The following is a 20278-nucleotide window of genomic DNA, read 5'->3' on the forward strand; positions in this document are numbered from 1 at the left end:
GAGGAAGGAAGAGAGAAAGGAAGAGGGATGGAGAGAGAGGGAATGAAAGATGAAAGAAGGGAGAGAGAAAGGGGAAGGGAGAGATAGAAAGGAGGGAGAAGGGGGTAGTTAGGGAGAGGGAAAAGGAAGGGCTTGGAGAAAGGCAGGGGGAAGGAAAGATAGAAAGGAAAGAGGGAGGGAGAGATAGAAAGGAAAAAGGGAGGGAGGAAAGAGGGAGGGAGGGAGGGAGAGATAGAAAGGAAAGAGGGAGGGAGAGATAGAAAGGAAAGTGGGAGGGAGGAAAGAGGGAGGAAGACATAGAAAGGATAGAATTATGGATGCAAGAACTTGCTCATGTGTGATAGCTACTTTTTGGCTCAAAATATTTTTGTTCTATTTTCCTCCTCTAAAATCTAGGTGCGTCTTATCAGCAGGTGCGTCTTATAGAGCGAAAAATACGGTAGATCACAGCTATATAGCCTGAAAGTCCATCACTGTTTCAAACTAAAACATACTTTGGAGATTGTGTTTAACTATTGTTTAAACTGCTAACAACATTAAGAATCTGCTTTGTCTGAGTAACAGGTTGTATTTCACTTGGAGGGGAGAAACCTGATTTCAGTGACACATGTGTGGTAACCTTAAACCTAGACAACTGCATTGTATATTTCATGTGACAGTTTCAAAGATGGCCCCAAAATTGGTCCAGAATGCAGTGGTACAAGGCAAGTGGCATTTCTTGGAGATGCCATATTGCTTCTATGTTGGAAGGATTTACTACTACTACTACTACTACCGTAGTTGCCTATACCCAGTTTCTTTAACTGTTTCTCAAAGGATTTACTTTCTAGACCCCTGATAATCTTGGAGGCCATCTGAATAAGCTCTGGTTTATTGATGATTTTTTAGATGTCCATGGCCAGAATGGAACACTATCTTGCCATCATTTGGGGCAATGTCAAAATCCTAGCGTTTCACAAGAACCTGATCAGATTTCTTGGAATGATAGTGTTAACTCAATTTTCTTCATTATAGCTTTATCATTTAATAAGTAGTCCAGGATATTTTTTTTAAAAACAACATTTTGTAAAACATGAAAAATTTTTGAAAAACACTGTTAGTGGCTGGGTGAAGAAAGGAAATACTTTAATTTGGATTTCTGAACTGAAGATCTAGGTGAGCTCCTAAAAGGTCACTTTTAATTATTAAGATTCTATTAATTTATCGCTGTTGTTAATTCTCAGGCTTGCCATAATTAACTCATGATACAGATTCAGATGTCATTCTGGCTATACAGTAATTGTATTTTAAACTGATTATGAAACTGAATCCAGATTAGGTTAGAATTCCAAGTTAGATTGCATGTTAATTTGTGTATGTTTCTTCTCTCTTTCCTGTTTTATTCTTTCAACAAAACTGTTCATTCACCATAAGAACTTGATGATTGGGTAAAGTTTTGTAGTTGATCTTCCTTATCAAACTGTTAATGTTTTATTGCCATTACTGGGTATGGTATTACAATGTAACTACTGTTTCTCTTATAACTGGTTTAGTAGTAAAACAGAAACCAGGTGACTGATTTCTACACCTGCCTTAGGTATGAAATTTAACTGAGTAACTTTGGGCCAGTCATTCTCTCTCAGTCCAAACCATCTTATTTGGTATAGTCCATGATTTATATCCCATTTTGTTTACAAAAATACTAAAGGTTAGATATAAATAAATAAAAATTATTTTGTTAGACATCCTTGCAATTAATTTCTGGCTCCTATTAAAAATGTAAATCATATCTATATTCAAGGACTATTCAAATTTTGTCTTTAAAACAATTCGTTATTTTTAAATTATAAATGAAATAATACACAATATTGTTTTTTATTTTATCAAAATACTTTAATGCAGAATACATAAAGTTAGGCATGATATTCATGCATAAACATTGATATAATTGTTTTTAAAAATCCATTTCTCTATGAATTGTTAATTAGATAATAGAAAAATTGGAAAACTTATATTTTTTATTTATTAGATTTATATGCTGCCCCTCTCCTCAGGCTTGGGGCGGCTCACAACAATAATAAAACAGTGTACAATGAACAAATCTAATATTTAAAAGAAAATATCTAAAAACCCATTATTTAAAAAACATACAACACAAGCATACCATACATACAACTATATAAGCTTGGGAGAGATGTCTCAATTCCCCCATGCCTGGTGATATAGGTGGATCTTAAGCAATTTACAAAAGGCAAGGAGGGTGGGGGCAGTTTTGATATCTGGGGGGAGTTGATTCCAGAGAGAAGGCTCTTCCCCTGGGGCCCGCCAGACGACATTGTTTAGTCGATGGGACCCGGAGAAGGCCAACTCTGTGGGACCTTATTGGCCACTGGGATTTGTGCGGCAGAAGACAGTCTCGGAGGTATTCTGGTCCGATGCCATGTAGGGCTTTATAGGTGATTACCAACACTTTGAATTGTGACCGGAAACTGATCAGTAGCCAGTGCAGGCAAGGGTGTGTTGGAGAGACATGGGAAAACCTAGGTAATCCCACAATAGCTCTCGCGGCCGCATTCTGCACGATCTGAAGTTTCCGAACACTTTTGAAAGGTAGCCCCATGTAGAGAGCGTTGCAGTAGTCGAACCTCGAGTTGATGAGGGCATGAGCGACTGTGAGCAATGACTCCCTGTCCAAATAGGGCCGCAACTGATGCACCAGGCGAACCTGTGCGAACACCCTCCTCACCACAGCCGAAAGATGGTGTTCCAATGTTAGCTGTGGATCGAGGAGGACGCCCAAGTTGCGGACCCTCTCCGAGGGGGGCAATAATCCCCCCCCCAGGGTAATGGACGGACAGGTGGAGTTGTCCTTGGGAGGCAAAACCCACAGCCACTCCATCTTGTCGGGATTGAGTTTGAGCTTGTTGACACCCATCCAGACCCCAACAGCCTCCAGGCACCGGCACTTCACTTCTATAGCAAATGACATGCCCATGCTAATTTACAGAAAGAGGAAATATAGCAAAAAGAATGTAATGCAATTACTGTTGTTTCTTCATCTTATCCCAGTACCTTCATGAGTTTCTTTAATTGTTATTTATCAGCTGGGAATTGGCTCATCGATATATTCAAATATGTCTTGGTTGGTTGAGGCTTATCTGCTGTGAAAACTGCATCTAGCTTTTTATACTGAACTGTTTTGCATTGCCTGAGAATGAATTATTCTCTTTGGATAAGTATTTAAAATCCACCTGTCCACCAATTCTAACATTTCTTGCCATTCTTCAGCTCTAGAATATTCTTAATATGTTAGTCTTCCTTACACATAGCTTTCCCACTATTTCATCACTATGGCCTCTCTTTCAATAATGGTTTATAACAGGGGTGTCAAACTCATGGCATCACTGCAGCATTATGTGACATAATGGGACTTTCCCCCGTTCGTTAAACCAGGTGGGGCAGGGCCATCATGTGACGCATCAGGCCCAACGGCTGTGAGTTTGACAACCCTGTTTTATAGGATTTCTTTTCCTATGGTACATAATAATAAATTAATGATGAGCAACAGAATAAGATACTGCCACTAGCATCGGGTTGTTAAGACATGAAAAGTTGTTATTTTAAGGATAGTTTGGTAGAACTTGAATGGATGATGGTTTGGGCAGGTCTTTTAAGACAAGCTGATCTTCTTAAACAGCAAATGGAAGCCATGGCCTACTTTAACTAAAATGCCTTGATGACAGTAACTCATGCTCTAATCACCACTTGGTTGGATTGTTATAACATGCTCAAAAGGGTTACCTTTGGAGATACTGAGAATTGCAGCTGGTATAAAATGAAATGACTAGATTTCTAACTAGATAAGCTGGACAGGCAGGAATAATACCTATTTTGAAATTACTGCATTAGTTGTCAGTAGTTTCTAGGCTTAAAATAAAGTTCAGGTTATTACCTTCAAAGGCATTTCTGATGCAGCATCGGGATATATCAGGAAATGTCTTGGCAGAATTGAACCTATTCTCTGATCCAGTTATTAAGAGAGGATACTGTATATTGAAGGTCCCTCCTCTATATAATACACTTAACAGGTGCAAGCCTTCTCAGTGGCATCTCCCACTTTATGGAATAGCCTTCTCCAAATAGAACACAAAACCCCAAATCTGCTGACATTTTTTATACAAGAAAAATAATTGGTTTGAGCATATGTTCAGCCTTTAGATTAAAGGATTTATGAAGTTTACTAATGGATTTCTAGTATTTTTTATTGTCATATATACCATATTTTTTGGTGTATAAGACACAGTTCTCCCCAAGAAGGGGGTGGAAATGTCTGTGTGTCTTATAGAGCAAATGTTGCTGAAGCCCTGTTCACCTGCTGGCTCCCACCCATCAACCTCTGCCTCCCAGCAATTTCCCTCCTTGTAGCAAACAGCTTGGTCAGCTTCAGCACAGCTTGATTTAGCACAAGCAGCTGATTGGTGGTTGGATCAACCTCCCAGAATACTACTGATCACCTAAATCAGGCTATAGGGATTGCCACCATCTATTGTCGCCGCCTCTTTCCCTCCACGCACCCTATTTTTTGCCTCTGTGTCTCATTTTCAGCCCATTCCAGGCAGCAGGGAATAGGTGGCAGCAGTGATCCTTGCCGCCTGGAACGGACTGAAAATGGGATGCGCAGGGGCATATGAAGGCGGTGATAGGTGTTGTGGCGATGGGTGACAACAATCCTTGCAGCCTGGAACAGCCGGAAAGCCAATCTAACCACCATCCAGCTGATCATGCTAATTTAGACTGTGTTGAAGCTGACCAGGCTATTTGCTGTTTGCTGCAAGGAGGCAAATTGCTGGGAGGCAGATTCTCCCCCCCCCTTTCTTTCCCTCCCCAAAAGCTAGGTGTGTCTTATAGTCTGGAGCATCTTATAGTCCAAAAATATGGCAATTTATTCCTTTATTAAATTTGTGCCATTCATCTCAAAAGAGATGAGACTCTCACAAACATTAAAACTAGTATGCATTAAAATAATTAAACAAAAAACAATAAATAATACTGGTAAATAGAGAGAAGGGGAACACAAAGGATATATGACGAGGTGACAAAGAAGTCTTTTCCTGAAAAGTGGAAAATACTTGACTGATGGAGTCTGCAGCATGCTCCCTCTATTGATACAGGTTGGACAATCCCAATGAGATGAGATGGTTCTTGAGCTAACCAAGTCCCATGCCTTGAATTTGTAGCCAGAAACAAATAGTAACCTATGCAATTTGCAGAACAGTGGTGTAACATGGACCAACCTAGGAATCCCAAGAACGGCTTATCTTGCTGCATTCTGCATTAGTTGTAACTTCTGAATCCTGACAGATAGGGGCCCAAATAATCAGTTTCTTCCTCAGAAATTGCCAAGCAACTACCTTCTCTATCAACTTTCTTAAACCGGGAAGGTTGTAAACTAGACAAAAATTGTCTAGTCAAGTGAAGAGCTGGGGTTTTCTAGGAGGGGACAAACCAGGGCCACCTTAAAAGACTGCAGAAATGTCCCTTCCGGCTTTGAAGAATTAATCAATTTCATGAACGAGGTTAGCTAAAGATCTAATTGACAGGTAGTTGCACTGATAGCATCGAGGATCCTGTTCACTTCATCAAAATCATATAATTGGTTAAGGCCTATCTCCAGGTATATCACATGTAGGAGTGTAAGACATAGGTTCCAACTGGGAATGAATCTGAACAATTCTGTCAGATGTTGAAGAAATTCCTCTGTGCAACCCTGAAGATGATCATCTGCGAAACTTCTTTTCCCTTGGGTGCTGAAAGAGTATGCGTGCACGCTATCGCACTTGCTTGAGTGCCCACACCCATAATTCAATGCCTGGGGAGGACGAAAACAACTTTCCCTCACCCCCCAGAGGCCTTCTGGAGGCAGGAAAAGGCCTATTTTCCAACTTTTGGTGGGCCCAGTAGGCCGTGTTTTGCCCTCCCAGGTTCCAAAGCCTTCCCTAGATCCAGGTGAAGGTAAAAACGCCCTCCCCCATCCCCCTGGAGGCTCTCTAGAAGCCAAAAACGCTCTCCCAGTGCTTCTGTGCAAGCCAAAAATTAGCTGGCCAGCACACACATGCATGTTGGAATTGAGCTAGATCAATGGCTCATGTGCCAATAGATATGGCACCCATGCCATAGGTTCACCATCATTGGACTAGGTGATCCTGAACAGGGCTTCCGGGCAACATTCTGTGGATGCAATTAGGGTGGAGAAATAATGATGTCTTGCCACTCTTACCGCAACAAGATAGCCCTTAATGGCAGCTCTAAGTCATTTCCAGAGGTGCTCTATCCAGGTATCTCTTAATCCTTTTCGAGACCCACAACTCCTCTGTGAACCATAAGGTGGGAGGGGATGAATAATCAAGAGAGGTCGTACAGGCGCAATCCTGTTCAAAGCTTAGATACCCTTTAATTCCAGGTCTGCATCAGAGCTTTGGCAGGACTGTGCAATGAAGTCCCTGGGATATCCCCCAGTCCACCCTGGAACCCATTCAAGTTCATCAGTTGCTGGGGTCAGACCACTCATATCTATCTAGGAAGGAGATAGCATAAGGGAATCGCAGGGACACAGGACACCAAGATGTGATCTGAACATGACAAGGGAGAAACCAACAGGTTTCTCACACACCCCAGCTGGTGTTGCCATTGCTCCGATATGAGAATTGTATTTGGCGTGTGCCCACTATCCTGAATCTGATTTGAGATAGGCCCATGGCTGCAATGATAGTCATGAACACCTGGGCCACTTCCAAGGGCAAACCCAGAAATGACAATTGAAGTTTCCCAGAACCATAAGCCTGGGGAACTCCACTGCCAGCCCTGATGTTGCCTCCAGGAATTTAGGCAGAGAGATTGCTATGCAGCAGGAATGCTGGTTACAATAGTTTCATTTTTGTTTTGCCTTTGTGGTATTGTACCCACAATTAGTCAGATTTGGACAAATTTTAAATATTGTAAAACATATTTATTTATTTATTTATTTATTTATTAAATTTGTATGCCGCCCCTCTCCGTAGACTTCGGGGCGGAAAATAGGTTACAAAGTTCACTTGAATGAAATTATTGTTTCTTTTTCTTACAGCTTTTATCCAATCAGATAGCATAATAGAAGTCTTACGCTTTGATGAAGGAGGCTTATTACAGGTAAATATTTACTGTTGAATATAATTATATAGTAACATTTCTGCTTTATCAGTTGCATTATTTTCTTTAATCGTGGAACAACTGGTCAGACTTGATTTCCTTTTCAAATGGTCTCCTGCAAGGCCGTTGTGTTATTTTGTCAATCAGCATATTTCAGCAAATGTCTTTTTTGATGCTGAGGTAAAATTTTAAGTGACTAGCTGGATTTTTGGCACAAGGATTTTTTTGGGGTGAACTTCCCAATTCCAGAATGATTTTATGAAATATCTTTTTAATTAGTTACAGTGCCTAATTGGCCTACATCTTATGTAGTTTGCTCCCCCCAGTTCTCCCGCGGACCTCTTCCATACACCCCCGCACTGCCGACAACTCTGACTTACAATTTCTTATTTAGTGATCATTTCAAGTTACAGTGGCATTGAAAAAAAATGAATTATGATCATTTTTCACAACCGTTGCAGCATCCCCATGCTCATTTGATCATTTGCTTGGCTAATGACTCAATTTTTATGACAGTTGCTGTATCCTGGGGTTATGTGATCTTCTAAAGTCAATGGAGAAGCCAATTTCACTTAACCATTGTACTAATTTAAGAACTATGGTGGTTCACTTAATAGTGGCAAGAAAAGATATAAAATAGGTCAAAACTCACTTAATAAATTTTTCACTTTGCAACAGAAATAGGCTCAATTGTGGTTGTAAGTGTAGGATTACCTGTATTGGATTTCAAAATAGTTTTTAAAATTATTTTACCCTGGCTCATGAAAAGGAGATGATTCTTTCTTATATTTAATGAATGCATTTTTGGCAAGACTTTATATAGCCTTTTAATAGTTGTTTCTTGTTGAGTTTGAGCTTCTTCATTCTTCATTTATCAATTTGGGAGGCTATTTTCCACTTTCCCTTTCAGGCTGCCTGCTATGTCCTTTCTCCTGTCAAAGAGCTAGCATTATGATGGATGAAAGTGGCTTGGGTGAGCATGAGGGAGGAGGTGGGGAATGTGTCTCACAAAATATAGATAGTCCTTGAGTTGTTTATTATTATTATTATTATTATTATTATTATTATTATTATTATTTAGATTTGTATGCCACCCCTCTCCGAGGACTCGGAGTGGCTCACAACAAGAAAAAACAGTACAAATCCAATATTTAAAAAACAGTTTCAACCTCTTAACATAAAAACAATCAAACATCTCATGCAGACCGTACATAAAGTGGAAACGGCCCAGGGGAATCAATTTCCCCATGCCTGACGGCAGAGGTGGGTTTTTAGGAGTTTACGAAAGGCAAGGAGGGTGGGGGCAGTCCTAATCTCTGGGGAGAGTTGATTCCAGAGGGTCGGGGCCACCACAGAGAAGGCTCTTCCCCTGGGTCTCGCCATACGATATTGTTTCGTTGACGGGACCCGGAGAAGGCCAACTCTGTGGGACCTAACCGGTCGCTGGGATTCATGCAGCAGAAGGCGGTCCCGGAGATATTCTGGTCCGATGCCATGTAGGGCTTTATAGGTCATAACCAACACTTTGAATTGTGACCGGAAACTGATCGGCAACCAATGCAGACTGCGGAGTGTTGGTGTAACATGGGCATATCTAGGGAAGCCCATGATTGCTCTCGCAGCTGCATTTAGTGACTGTTCAAAGTTACAACAGCATTGAAAAAAGTGACTTATGATTGTTTTTAACATGTACGACCAATGCAGCATCCCCAAGAATGGAGGCCGGGAGCGGTTTGTGCATCCTTCTAAGCCACCAGTTAGAATGGCAAAGAGCTTTCCTCAAAGTCTTTGCCACCAAGAATGGAGGCCTGGAGAAATCTGTGCACCCCTCCCAGCCTCCACTCTTGGCGGCAGGGCTTTTTGCAACAAAGGCAAAAGGCTTTGCAAATGGTGGAAAAGCTTCATTGTTTCAGGCCTTCTCTCTGTTTGCAAAGCCTTTTGCCACAGATCTCATCCAGGCCTCCATTTATGGGATTATGTTGTAAGTACTTGCGGGTGGGTTTGTTAGGTCATAATTTTGAACAGTTGCTGTGAACTGTTGTAACTCGAGGATTTCCTATAATCAAAAATATTTTTTTATGTGATAGAACAGCAAAATTATTACATATTATATATATACATTTTTTTCCCCTGTAAAGCATGACCGTTGAAAAAAGGTTAGTTGTCTTACTTTCTCAGCATACTGGCAGATATTGAAAGGGAAGGTTTCAATATCTGCCGATCAGTTTCCAGTCACAATTCAATATCTGACCATGAGTAAGGATTCTAGAAAAAATATTAGGGATTCTAGTGATTCAGTTTGTGTCCATGCATCCACACAATTTTTATTTTGGCCTTCTCAGTAGTGCAAAAACAATTTAAGTGGCTTCCCTTTTTCTTCTGCTTATTTCTTACATCTTTCAAATAGCATAAACTTATTCAAGTACAGTGGTACCTCATCTTACAAACTTAATTCCTTCTGTGACCAGGTTCATAAGTAAAAAAGTTCATAAGAAACAATTTTTCCCATAGAGTCCACCGCCAAAGGCCGGAGAGGGAAGGAAGCCAACGGCAGGTAAAAACGCCGGGCAGCCTGCCAAATGCCGCTGCCACCGCCACCACTGCTTGACGGGTAAAGAGTCGCCGGAGGAACGGCTTAGGAAGGCCTGATCCTCACAGAGGCACCATTACGCCTTTTCCTCCCTTTCTCTCCTCCCCTTGGTGTGGTGGCAGCAGCATTCGGTGGGCTACCCAGCATTTTTACTGGCTGGGAAGCAGGCAAGACAAGTTTGCAGACGGGTCCTTCCTTTCCAAGGACTCGGCAGCAAAACCCTTTAGCTTCGCTAAGGCTTCCTCCGAAGAGGGATCCCGATGAAAGGAGTTGTCACTTAAAGTTGTTCACAAGAAAGAAAAAGGAGACAATGAGGCCGCCCCGCATTTTCGCAAATCTTGTTGCATCAACCAGGCTACCTAGGACGCTTCTAGTTGTGAGCAGAACAGGAGCACATTTCTCCAGCGGGAAATCCATCCGCTTGCTCCCAAGTAAAGGACCTTGGATCTTCCTCTTTCTCCCTATCCAAATGGCAGCCCTCCCGTGGCGGCGGTGGCGGCATTCGATGTGCTACCAAGCGTTTTTATCCAGACTGTACAGGGACGGGGTTGGAGAGGAGTCGTGGGAGGCTGCGGTTTGAGTTGGGGCCCCTTAGGTTTTCGAAATAGATTGTTGAATCGTTGTCCTCATCCTTAAAAGCCAGGTAGCCTGTCCAGGTCTGGCTGGGCCACCTAGATGTTTAAAAGAGGAGTGATTTGAAACACCAGGGTAGGAGGAGAGAAAGGGAGGAAAAGACGTAATGCGGAGCAGAGGCAGTGCGCAAGGGCTCCCTTGGGACAGCTGCCTGGTGCCTCCATGAGGCTCAGGCCATTTCCAAGCCGTTCCTCCAGCGACTCTTCAGCGGTCAAACAGTGGCAGCGGCTGCAGCATTTGGCAGGCAACCCAGTGTTTTTACCCGCCCTTGGCTCCCTCCTTCTCCGACTTTTGGCGGTGGACCCAAGCGCCCATGGCAGTCGCCGCCTTGAGCCACAAGCAGGGCGCCGTGGGCAGGCAGCAGCTCTCGAGGCACAGCCGCCTAAGGACTCCATGGGCACCACTCTCTTTTGGCCGCTGCAGCACAAATGACCACGGGGTTGGGGGCAAGGTGAATCGCGCGCTCTATCCCTGAAGGGAAACTACTGACAGCTGTGTGAGCGGGCAGCCTGGGATCCAGACCTGTTCGGGGGGGGGGCGGCTCTGACATAGGAGACACTGCAATGGGATGCTGCGCACTATACCGACTGCGAGGGACTCCCATCCCCCCCCAACACTTTCTCCCGTGACTGTCCTGGGGGAACTTTCAGCCGCTCTTGGGAGGGGTTGACAGTTTCTTGGTATTTGAGGAGGGGGCTCGGGATGCTAAGCGGGAAGGCAGACCCTCGTTCATTCTGTCTCCTTCTCCCCGCTCATTCATGCGCGCCCTCATCCCCGGCAGTTGCGCTCCCCGATCAAGAAGCCTTTTCACTTTTTTTGGCCTCTAGTTGTGTGGAGCGGGATCAATAGGAGAAGGAGGAGGAGGGCACACGTCTCTCCTCGCTTCCGCTTCTCCTTCTGCCGCTACTTCCAATTAAGACATTTCTTGAGCCTGCGGGGGGAGTGGGGAGTTAAAGCCTGCTGCTTTGGGCGCCTTGAAGGGACTCCCCTCAAGGAAGTGGGTGCCGCCGCAAGCTAAGGGAAAATCCCAGGCGCTTCAGCCGGAGGCAGGGAATCCCAGCAGGGCAGCAAGCAAATGGGAAATCCCGGCAGTGGCAGTCACAAGGTAGGGGAATCCCTGCGGTAGTAAGAGAGCGCACGTGCACGCACCCAGGCTCAGGTTCATAAGGTGAAAATGGTTCTTAAGAAGAGGCAAACAAATCTTAAACACTGGGTTCGTATCTCGAAAAGTTCGTATGAAGAGGCGTTCATAAGAAGAGGTACCACTTTATCACCAAAAGGTTAAACCTTACTATTGTAACACTAATATTGAAGATAAGTCAGCCCCACCCTAGTAAAACATTAACTCTTTTTATAATTCCTGACACACACTTTCCTCTACTTTCTCTTTCAATTACCTCATTTTTATGTAATCAGTTCTCTTTACTCTAAGTGCAACTATACTTTATAATTTCTTTCCCCCTTTTTGCCAAGAGGGAAAGAAATTTGCTTCTAATTGCATATACATACAGACATACAACATACATGCATACATACATGCATAACAGTCTAATCCATCAGTGGGTTTGTAATCAGGACATGATTATTAAACTTTAAGTATACATAGTTAAAATAATCAAGTCAGTATAAAAAAGAAAACAGTAAAACTATAACTGATAAACAGTGCATAAGCAATACTGTAAAATGTCAAATTAAAAAATACTCTAACATTTGATTTTTTAAAATGTGAAATAATTTCTGAATAAAATTTAGTCTGTATTTGTTCCTAACACATAATCCTATGACACTCTTATACAGTGGTACCTCTATTTACGAACTTAATTCATTCTGTGACCACGTTCTTAAGTAGAAAATTTTGTAAGAAGCAATTTTCCCCATAGGAATCAATGTAAAAGCAAATAATGTGTGCGATTGGGGAAACCACAGGGAGGGTGGAGACTCTGTTTCCTCCCAGGAGATTCCTAGAGAGGCCCCACGAAGGCTTCTCCCTGCCTTTTCCGGTTACAGTTTCAGAGGCTGGGGTTTGTAAGTGGAAAATGGTTCTTGAGAAGAGGCAAAAAAATCTTGAACATCCGGTTCTTATCTAGAAAAGTTCGTAAGTAGAGGCGTTCTTAGATAGAGGTACCACTGTATGTAGGATGAGCATTATTATTTTTCTCCTTATTGTCTCTTTCCCATTTTCTAGCCCAACATCTGTATTTTTATCCCAGTACTGCTGAGTTAGCTTAAAATAGGTGAAGGGCCAGTTTGTAGTGGTTAACGTGCCCGCCCAGAAATCAGGAGACTACATGTAAGACAAGATAGTTCAAGCTGTGATTTGTCATAATTGTGATTATTATGGGGTACAGCTCATGAAAACCGCAAATCTTCCATCTCAGAAAATTAGAATATTACATGCAATCAATAAAACAAGAATTGTACATAGAACAATAACAGACCTCTGAAAACTATAAGCATGCATTATGTACACAGTACTTGGTTTGGGACTCATTTGCAGCAATTACTGTGTGGCATGGCATGAAAACTAACAGCCTGTGGAACTGCTGAGGTGTTATGGAAGTCCAGGATATCTCAATAGCGGCATTCAGCTCTTCTGCATTGTTTGGTCTCATGTCTCTCATCTTTCTCTTGGCAATACCTCATAGATTCTCTATGGGGTTCAGGTCAGGGAGATTGCTGGCCAATCAAGCACAGTAATCCCATGGTCACTGAACTAGATTTTGATGCTTTGGGCAGTGTGGGCAGGTGCCAGGTCCTGCTGGAAAATTGAAGTCAGCGTCCCCATTTGTGCTCATTTGTGTAAGGAAGCAAGAGGTGCTCCAAAATCTCTAGGTAGACGGCTGTGTGGACCCTGGACTTAATGAAGCACAGTGGATTAATACTAGCAGATGACATGGCTCCTCAAATCAACACAGACTATGGAAACTTTACACTGGACTTCAAGCATCTTGCTGTGTGTGATTCCATTCTTCCTCCATACTTTGGGACCTTGGTTTCCAAATGAGATGCAAAAGTTTCCACGGTATTTGTTTTATTGATCGCATGTAATATTCTAATTTTCTGAGATGGAGGAGTCGCGGTTTTCATAAGCTGTACCCCATAATAATCACAATTATGACAAATCACGGGTTGAACCATCTTGTCTTACATGTAATGAGTCTCTTTCATATAGTACATTTCACCTTTTAAGTTGTCCCGAGTTCACGGAGAGGGGCGGCATACAAATCTAAATAATAAATAAACAAATAAATAAATAAATAAATAAATTACTGAAATAAATGAACTTTTGCACGATATTCTAATTTTTCAAGTTTCACCTGTATGAGTTCTAGTCCTATCTTAAGCAGGAAAGCTGGCTGCGTAACTTTGGGCCAGTCACTCTTTGGCAGCCTAACCCACCTCACAGGACTATTGTTTTATGAAAAAAGGAGAAAGGAGTATTATGTATGTTCACCACCTGGAGTTATTTATAAGGTAATAAAGGCAGGATAAAAATCTGGCTTTTTATGAGGAATTTTGTCAAAAGATTTTTTTAAGTAAAAATACGCAGCATTTATTGTTTACCTACAGGTTTATTAGTATGTTTGTGAGATTAGATATTCTCTAGTTACAAGTACCGTACTCCTTAATTTATAATTGTTTGTTCAGTGACGGTTTGAAATTGTGATAGGGCTAAACAAAGGAACTTAATGTACCCAAAGTTATAGCCACTTCAGTGTCCCCGTGGTCACATAAACAAAATTCAGGTCATTTGGGAAATAGTCACAATTCTCAGACTGCACATGAGTTGGGAAGGTGCAATGTGGGCCTGGGCCTTCCCCAAGCCTTTCAGGGTCCTCTGTACCCCATGCTTTACTTAACTACAACATGGAAAAGCAGGGATTGTGGTCATCAAGTTGAGGCAATCATTTGAATGCCTTGTTTAACAACTTCAGGTTCCATTACAGTAGTTAAGTTAAAGACTTCCTGTAATAAGATAGACAGCTGATATTCAGTTCTAAATAATTTGAATATTTAGAAGTAATTTCTTTTAAAAATGCTTTACAATTGAAGTTTTCTATTCTTTTTTAGACTGAGACAGCTATTGGTCTCAATTCATATCAACAGAAAAGGTAAGTTTGTTTGCTGTAATAGAATATATGATTTAGTTAAGCAGTTTTTTTTCAATATCTTATGTAATTTGAGTTATTTTAACAGTTTGATAAATCTGCCACATTGTCTCCAATTATTACTTTTCTAAATCTATGACATTGGTGGTCTAGAGTGCCTTTTATAAGTTTTAAATCGATGCTTCTGTGCAGACATATTGCAACATTGTTTATAGATGCTTTGGTAACCATTCATTTCAATTATTGCAATCATAATATGATGAGCTACTTTTCAACCTAGTTTCTAAACTTCAGTTTATCAAAAGGAAAGTTTCAAAGTTTGCAATGGGATTAGCTAATGTAATCATATTACACTTGTTCTTTGTTAGTTGATTTAGCTGCCAATAAATAATCTATTTCCAAGGCCTAAGAAAGGATTTGGGGACTGATTTTTAAAAATTCTGAATGGCTTACAGCTAGGGAGAAAAGGTACTTTGAAAGGTCTGTGAGCATTCCTCAACAAATATCTCTTTTTTCAGCTCTCACACAGGCACAAAATGCTTGGAAAATACATATTTGAATTAAGGAACTGAGAACAGGGTTATTACATTGTGCAACATTTTCTAAATTCAAGCTCATTTCTTCTCAGAATCACAGAAATTATAAAATTAATTATATTTTATTAGCATTTAAAAATGTGCCTCATGCCAAGCAAGGTTTTCATTTTTTTAAAGTTACGTGTTTAGTGATGGTGAACTAGCTCAGTGCTTCTCAATTATTATCTGTTATGCCCCCCCCTCCCAGGAAGAAGTAAATATTTCACCCCCACCCCCCACCGGGACAATTATTTGCAATATTAAGCATGTTTTCGCTGAAAAATCTCAAGCAGTTTATCAGTGTGATTGGGGTGTAATCTGTTTAAGTGACACCTTAATTTATTTGGCTTTATGCTGTCCACTCCCAACATTTTTAGGCACAGTAAACATACTGTACTGGTCTTTCCTCGTCTTCCACCGTAGTCATAGTGAAACCAAGAGCTACATACACTTTGTCATATTTCCTTGTCTTAGCTTTCAGGAGACTTACATTTGTCTCATTATCTCCATCTCTCTCCTCCTTTCTTTTAATCCCTGTTAAATAATTTTCCATGGTGTCTCTTAAGGGTTTGTTATCTGAACTTCATATCTGCTTCTCTGTGCTGTGTGCTGTTATTCGGTGGGAAAAACCCATGGCAAAAAAAGGGCACATTTCCCAGGGTTACACTCCCCACATCATTCCATGCCCCCCCCCCTGAGAAGCACTGAACTAGCTAAAGACCAAGATGCAAAGAAAAAACCAATAAATTATAATTAAATGACTTCAGATTAAATATGGCAAAATATTTTCTACATGCATATATACACACAAAGACTTTGATTATTTTTGCATAAAGTTCTTAATTTTTTTAACATCAAATTTCATTTTCAATTAAACTATTGTTTGGGTATAAATAGTTTGAAAGATACTGATGTTTATAACAATATTTGCTACATTGATATTCTATAATAATAAAAATAGTAATCATATTTAACAAATTTCCCTTATTTCTTTAATCTTTTTCTTACATTTCCATGTTTCCATCTTCTGTTTTGTTTACCATTTTACATTATCAAATGCCTTGTGCGTATCTAGGAAAATCAACGCTGTTTATTTTCCAGGATATGCTTCATAATACTGGAGTCTCATATTGTTTTTAATTTGTCTCTTAGAAATTCATTCTGATCTGAATGTATAAATTCTTTCAAAATCCTTTTAAATCTATTTTACAAGCATTCAGTAAGGACATAGGTGTATAGTTTTTTATCTGAAAAGAAATCTAGTTCTTTTTCCATAGTTTCAATAAATTCCTTATCCTCTTTTCTCTTTTGTCCTTTCCATTTAACTTTTACTGGGTTAGGGTCTACCCAAACGCTTGTTTCTATTTCCTTCACATTTAATTTTAATTCAAGTGACATCCATATCATATCTATTGTTGACCAAGACATGTCTATTTGAATAAAATGAATATTGGTTTTTCTTAGGGTGTATCTCTTTCCATATTTCTTGAATGCCTACTTCTTTTGCCATTTTGAAAAAGATCATTGGAAGTGTTTTCCTAGCTTTTTTGCTTAATTTACTACTTTTATAATCCAATTCCGTATCTACAATTGTATTAAAATCTCCTACCAACCCAGAGGGACACTATGGCTCAGTGGCTAAGTTTCTGAGCTTGTTGATCAGAAGGTTGGCAGTTCAGCGGTTCAATCCCTAACACCGCATAACAGAGCTCCTGTTACTTGTCCCAATCTAGCACTTCAAAAGCACATAAAAATGCAAGTAGAAAAATAGGGACCAATTTGGTGGAAAGGTAACAGCGCTCTGGGCGCCTTCATCATTTAATCATGCCAGCCACATGACCACAGAGATAGATGTCTTTGGACAGTCCTGGTTCTTCAGCTTAGAAACTGAGATGAGCACCGCCCCTAGAGTCAGAAACGGTAGCATACATGTGTGGGGGAACCTTTACCCTTATGTTACACACACATATTTTCATATTCCAATTCTATATTTTTCTTATGGAGTTTTTCATAAAAGTTCTTGTTTGTTGTTTGATGCATGTGCATATATTGCTACCAAAAGTATCTCTTTATAGTTCATTGTTTCCTCCACCATCAAAATTCTCCCATCTTCATCTGCAAAAATTTGCCTAGCATTTATTGTTTCCTTTATGTACAAAGCTTTTTTTTGCTGTGCTAAAGAATATACCGTATTTTTCGCTCCATAAGATGCAGTTTTTTTCCTTCCAAAGTAGGATGAAAAATCAGCCCCGTCTTATGGAGCGAAGATGCAGGCAGGGAGGGGGGGGGAGGCGCTGGAGCAGAGGGGGGCGGCGATATACAGTAGAACCTCGACATACGAATTTAATTGGTGCCGGAAGGAGGCTCGTGAGTCGAAAAGCTCGTATGTCGAAACATTGTTTCCCATAGGAAACAATGGAAAAGCGATTAATGCGTGCAAGCTGGATACTACAGTACTGGCAGCGAACTGGAGCAGCAGTTCCGCCTGCGTCCCGGGAAAGCGGCCGCCCGGGCCGAGTGGATGGAAGGAGCCTGGCGGCGGGCGGGACGCGCGAGGGAGCGAGCGATCCGGCGTGTCGGGCTGCCCGGGAAGGCGAGCGGTGCGCGGTAGGCGCGGGGACGGGGACAGGGGGGGGAATCGTCTGAACGCGGTTCCGAGTTGGGGGTTCGGGGGGGGGGGTGCTGGAAAGCCCCCCAGGCCGGCTGCGATCTTTTAAAACAGCCGCGCCGCTTCTCAGCTGACTCCTGAAGCCAAAAGCCAAAGGCGAACTTCCGCGCTTCAGGAGTCAGCTGAGAAGCGGCGCGGCTGTTTTAAAAGATCGCAGCCGGCCTGGGGGGCTTCCCAGCACCCCCCCCGAACCCGCTTCCCAGCTGACTCCTGAAGCCGAACGCGGAAGTTCGCCTTTGGCGTTTGGCTTCAGGAGACAGCTGGGAAGCGGCGCGGCTGTTTTAAAAGATCGCAGCCGGCCTGGGGGGCTTCCCAGAACCCCCCCGAACCTCTAAAATCTAGGTGCGTCTTATCAGCAGGTGCGTCTTATAGAGAGAAAAATACGGTAATTTCCCAATTTTCGGATACTCCAGTAAGTTATTATTTTAAGTTTTAATTTTCCTAACTTATTGAATGCTGCTTTCCTTTTATAGGAGAATTCAGTCCATTTATGTTAATTGATAGCAGTTTTATTTCTTCTTCAATAGTACCTATAGATAGGTCTTGTTATTCTAGTCCAGTGATGGGGAACCTTTCTGGTAATGAGTGCCCAAACTGGAGTGTGCGTGCGTGCGCATAGACTGGACCGCCAGAAACCAGAAGATAGTAATAAATAATAGATACAGGAAAGAAATTTTAGCAAATGAAACTAAGTGCAAGATTATCTTTCCCCAATTCATGTAATTAATGAGGAAATAGTAAATAGTAGCTTGACAAAGGTTGTCAAACATAAATGCAAACAGAAATGATTTAATCCGTTGCCTCCTACCACTTCCCACATTAAGTTCTTAACATTTTTAACAGACTTCCATCCACGATAAGGAAACCAAATACAGTGTTCCCTCGATTTTCACGGGTTCGAACTTCGCGGATAGCCTATACCACAGTTTTTCAAAAAATATTAATTAAAAAATACTTCACGGTTTTTTCCCTATACTATGGTTTTCCCCGCCTGATGACGTCATACGTCATCGCCAAAGTAATAATTTTTGCAAATAAATAACAAAAAAAATAATTACTGTTAAGAAATAATTATGTTTATAAATATCAGGATCACTAAATGTCTTATTCAATGGTGAGTACCAGTAATAAGGGTGAGTAAATGGCTGTTAAGGGAATGGGAAATGGTAATTTAGGGGTTTAAAGTGTTAAGGGATGGCTTGTGATACTGTCCATAGCCAAAAATGGTGTATTTACTTCCGCATCTCTACTTTGCGGAAATTCAACTTTCGCGGGCGGTCTCGGAACGCATCCCCCGCGGAAATTGAGGGAACACTGTATAACCTCAAATAATGATATAATAAAAGAGATGGGTCTCATTGGCTCATCACAGAATGGCAGAATGGAGTATGGGTCCTTAGAACTTGTATTTCCCAAAGCTGTTTGGATGCAGTATAAAAGAAATGGAAAAAAAACCCATGTCCCATTGTGGAAGGGTTTACTAAAGCTGGAGGAATATTAAGTTGTGCATATGTTGCTAGGGAAGTAATGGATATTACGTGGTCTGTAATTTGTTGAAAGAGGCAATAATACTGAAAAGTATAATTCTGTTCACTTTGGTAAATGAGAGTATAGAAGAAATTGATTCAAGAAAATCTGGTTGGGATTACGCAAGATATGTAAGTAGGAATGGGGACAAGAATGAATGGATGATTAATGAGTATAATTGAGTAATGTAACAATAGCATAATATTCATAATTGCATGCAGAAATGTGCAATTGGTATAAAATCTATTAAAGGGGTTTGGTCATATAGAGAGAAATCTGATAGCACATCCCGTAATATTTTGCAGCTGTAATGCTCTAAAAGCTTGTCTGTGCTATAAAAAATATTTAGTTCAACAAAACGTGCATTGTGTACAAACTTGCACAAGTTGTGGTTAAAATAATTTTCCAGTCCACTAAAATATTCTAAAGCTTATATTTAAAAAGTTGAACAAAAACTAAAACCACAAAAAATGAGGTTTAAACAAAGTCTCTTAATAGACATACAGGTGCTTGTTAATTTCACTTCCTGTTTATTTTTGAAATGTCAGACTTGTAATTTTCAAAAAGGCATATGAACAGTTACAATTTAAAAAATCAACTATGTTCAACTACTTGATGTTAGGGGAGTCTAATATTCTATCTTTTGCAACAAATAATATTTTACAGATTGTATTTGTCTTTGGTTACGTCCACTTCATAATCGTTACGTATAAAAATGTAAGTAAAATCAGATGATAAAATGGTTGGAACTTTTTAAGCAAATTGTTACTAAGTGCTTTTGTAGGGCAATATTTTAGATTTAGATATTTAATTTTAATTGCAATTCCACTAAGATTTTTACACTTGCATTCCTATTATTCTTATATCAAGGAATAGAGTAGAGCTTATTTTTGAATGCTAAGAGTTAATGTATAGTATATTTATTTACTTTACATGGCCATCCATCTCAACAAATGACTCTGATAGGTAGACAATAATTCAAAAAATCATCTAATATCACCTCCATACAAAA

At 40.7% G+C, this 20278-nt stretch overlaps 1 protein-coding gene across 1 annotated transcript in view; it reads left to right on the forward strand.

Moving 5' to 3' along the window:
* Positions 1 to 20278, forward strand: part of TMEM131 (transmembrane protein 131) — a 99109-nt gene that overhangs the window by 8417 nt on the left and 70414 nt on the right. Inside the window, exons 2-3 of the mRNA XM_070751003.1 lie at positions 7103 to 7164; positions 14459 to 14499. Of these exons, the coding sequence (XP_070607104.1) occupies positions 7103 to 7164; positions 14459 to 14499 (103 nt within the window). The remainder of the gene's footprint in view (positions 1 to 7102; positions 7165 to 14458; positions 14500 to 20278) is intronic.

This window comes from Erythrolamprus reginae, chromosome 4, assembly GCF_031021105.1.
Source record: "Erythrolamprus reginae isolate rEryReg1 chromosome 4, rEryReg1.hap1, whole genome shotgun sequence".
In the NCBI taxonomy this organism is placed as follows: domain Eukaryota; kingdom Metazoa; phylum Chordata; class Lepidosauria; order Squamata; family Dipsadidae; genus Erythrolamprus; species Erythrolamprus reginae.